Below are 3887 nucleotides of genomic sequence, written 5' to 3'. Positions count from 1 at the left end.
TATATATATACATATATATTCGGTTTTACTTACCTGTAGCGATGTAGTGTGGACAGTTGTCTACGATATTGGAAATGCGGTTTTGTTCTGTTGCATAAAGGTCTGTTGTCACTAGGGCCCAGTTGACAGCGACGGGGCCTTGAGATAACGAGAGAGAAAGAACGAGTGAATGAACCAATGAAAATAATAACTCACGGAAGTATAAGAATTAATTTAATCATTCTAATTCCCATGGGTGTTTGAGCGGGTTTGAGCAGAATTGAAATAGAAGTATCATTGATAACACCTCCACCAGGTTCGCAGTTTGTGAGAAGACTTGAACATTTGTATAAAAACTAACGAAAAATCCGTCACCTTTACAATGTCACTCTGGTGCCAAGTAAATTGTAGCCGTTAACTAATTTAAGAGCTTTGGCCGTGGGAAACAGCACTGAACAGAACTCGGACCGTTGGCCACTCGACCAGTTGATAGGTCGTAAATTAAACATTAAAGTCCAAAATAACCACTGATGGCCTGCATTGGTCATCATAACCGCGCTACACAATGCAATATAATTTAGTGCAACATCTCTTTTTGACCGAGTCGGCAAGTTACTTTGTGGATAAGATCAGAAAACAGTACTCAATTCAGCAAGACTATATAAATCATTTAATAATTAGAGAAGTTATGGGTGAACTACTTCAAATTTCGAATTTGAAAGGCGGAATATTCGGCCATGTTCAAAGGGGGGTTGTATGGGGTGTGATCGAGCAATTATTGAGACTTATAAGCTTCAGAAGTTTAAAGGATTACAGATGATACGCTTTACATAAGCGTGGACAAATACTGTACTTTTCTCTCATGAAACTTGAAGTAGATCAACCACAACTTCTGTATTTATTAAATTACACATATAGAATGAAAGACTCCGATTTCAATGTGGAGACACGTTACACAAACCAAAATGTTTTGTTATAGAAATAAGCGAAACAGCAAGAAACAACGGGATACTTTTTGAAAAGTTACCTGAGGAGATGCATCTGCACATATAATGCATGACAATTGATTGCATAGCATCTCACCTGTAAGGTACAGGAGCATGATGATCGAAACGATCGTAGTGGTTCTGAATAAGAGACCAGTGAATTCCATTTTCTGTGTCTCATATCTTAAATCTTGTGTGTGTGTGTGCGTGTGTGTGTGTGCGTGTGTGTGTGTGCGTATGTGTGTGTACACCAACAAACACACACACACACACACACACACACAATGACAGAAAGAAGCAGATAAAACGGAAATTGGAGAGCACAGGGAGAAGTGGAAGAAGAAACAAACGTAGCGGAAAGATTTTTCCAAGTACAACTTGGTGTATACCTTACCATCCAGATTATATTCACGGGTGAAATCGCCAAGAAATCGATAGACTGGCTTCAGGAATCTCCTTCGCCATTCTGTAGATATGTCTACTGTATATTCTTGTAGAAATAACAAAATAAGGAACGGAGAGGAGAAGTTCCGGAAGTTCATGGGGGCTTCATAACGTATCACTTCCTGTGAAAAGACATAATGCTGACAACATCATACTTGTTTTGGGAGCAAAAGAAAATGTGATTTACGTCTGAACACGTTTGCGTGAGTGTTTGATGTTGGAGTTGCATTAAAATTTATAATCACGTACATATTTGTGTGTGTGGATGTATGTTGTATATGTGCATGGTGTAGTGTGTGTGTGTGTGTGTAGTATATAAACATATATGTAATATTACAGATACATACATGCAGTGTGTTTGTATAGATAGATAGATAGATAGATAGATAGATAGATAGATAGATAGATAGATAGATAATCCGAAGGCTATATAAGAATCACATCCACATTGGCAAATCTGTTTGTTTGAAGAAATACAAGAAATCTTCAAAGTGTAAACAGGAAGCTTTTTGAAAAAAACATCAAAATTCAGAAATGGAGGACGAAAAGAATTTTGTGCGTGTCCTGGGGCTAACGACTATCTAATGTTACTTAGAATCTTTGTATCCGGGAGAATGAGTGGACTTAAGTTTTACGCAGAAATTTTGTAAATAATGTTTGTCTGAAATAAAATAATTTTCTGACATGGAATAGAAGTTTTGTTTAGCTTTTTAAAACATTTATTGAACACAGTTTTTATTCCTACCGAGGAATTTGGGTTCAATGGGTGTCTCAGGTTACTTTTTAAAAAAAAAAAAAAGAAAAACGGACACATATTTTGTTGGCCTGTTTGTCTAACGAATAAAGCTCTTTGTGATCGCTGAACCTGCTAGAAAGACCAACCAAATATATATACAATTACATTCAGTTGTCTTTAAAAAATGAAGGACGCATTGGATAAAGTAGTCTTAAATAGATTAAATACATCTTCAAATTTAAAAAGAAATAGTGAGAAAATGATGCTAGTAATGGCTGGGGACTCTCTGAGCCTAGGTTTCTTCAATCAAAGTAGATCAGGGATAAACAAAAATATAAAAATAGGATGGTTTAATGAAAAATAAGATTTTTGCAAATGGATTTTGACAAATACTCAGCCAAAACGAATTAAGGGTGACGAGATACGCTATTATTCGGATTTTCACTGTTCTGCATGCATCACACGAATTATTTACTGTTTGGCAGACATCAGCACTGTCCTATAAACAAGTGCTTATACACTTGCGAGGTTCATTGGTCCGGCAGAATAGTTTTGACTAAGGAGACACAAAATGAGGTCGAAACGTCGCAGCGTCTGAAAGTTCCTTTACACTGGTGAACTGGTGAATGGCGTGTGTCATGAAATCATATTGTATAAAGGGAGGAGGTGTTCTCCGATTAGGCAATCCAACAGCGATCAGATATTCACGTTCGAAGACTCCACAATGTATTGAGAATGAATAGACACGTTATTGTTTAACAATTACTGTTTAATAACTAATTGTCTTACTGGAATTATCAATAATTCGTTTAATTCTAATTACCAATAATAGTTTATGACACCGAATATGGTATTTTTGAATTCACCTATGCCAGATCCGAAACCGTAACAACAGATAATTCTTTTTTGGTCCTTCCACCAGAAACTGTTTTAAGTGATTGTTGCCGTTGTTCTAGTTGCTGCCGTTGTGGTTGTTGTTGTTGACTCTGATTGAGCAGACTTATAAACGAAGTTCATTCCAGCCATGGCCATCCTTTCTGCTTCCAATATACAAATTCAGAAGTTTCCTCATCTCTATTTCGTCAAATACAAAGAAATGAAGAGATATAATAACACTGAAACCTGTCCATAGTTGTCTCCCTCTACTTACAGAAAAAGGATTAAAATCATTTAGTCATTGCCTAATTAATGTCACCACAGATGTATTTTTAATTAGAGGTTTGATATTTACTACAATGAGCAGATTCAGCCATACTCGGCTGTTGATTTACTCAGCTGATGGAACCGCTGAGTAAATAAGTTTTGTTACTTTAAATGAAGAATGTACACTCACTCCCCCCACCATCTGAGATGGTTTTGTGATTTTGCGAGCAGATGCTGAGGTCTGCCGAAATATATAGAAACCAGTTAATTAAACAAATGCTGAGGTAATACGGGGGGAGGGGTAGAGTGAAAGACGGGGAGTGGGATGAGGAAAGGGGTGAGGGTTGGAGGAAGTAATGTTTAGATTAAGCGGAATCTTTAAAATCGGGTGGACTGAGGCTGTAACAGATACCCTTATGTAATGGTATTTGCCCGTAGCTATTTATTAAGGAGCGTCTATTGTTAGGTGTGAACCACTGCAACTAATACTGCTGTAGGTATGTGTCTGTGTGTGTGTGTGTGTGTGCGCGCGTGTGTATGTATGTGTGTACATACATACGCACACATATATATGTACATACATACATATATATATATAT

General features: G+C 37.0%; 1 protein-coding gene across 1 annotated transcript in view; it reads right to left on the bottom strand.

Annotated features, from left to right (window-relative positions):
* LOC106882534 (uncharacterized protein C56G2.4) overlaps nt 1-3887 on the bottom strand; it is a 47601-nt gene that overhangs the window by 4976 nt on the left and 38738 nt on the right. Inside the window, exons 5-6 of the mRNA XM_052971452.1 lie at nt 1360-1531; nt 34-138 (exon numbers count right to left, since the gene is read on the bottom strand). Coding sequence (XP_052827412.1) covers nt 34-138; nt 1360-1531 — 277 coding nt within the window. The remainder of the gene's footprint in view (nt 1-33; nt 139-1359; nt 1532-3887) is intronic.

Source organism: Octopus bimaculoides, chromosome 11, assembly GCF_001194135.2.
Source record: "Octopus bimaculoides isolate UCB-OBI-ISO-001 chromosome 11, ASM119413v2, whole genome shotgun sequence".
Classification (NCBI taxonomy): Eukaryota; Metazoa; Mollusca; class Cephalopoda; order Octopoda; family Octopodidae; genus Octopus; species Octopus bimaculoides.
Note: the sequence above shows the minus strand (reverse complement) of the source record. Positions and strands in the feature narration are given on the sequence as shown.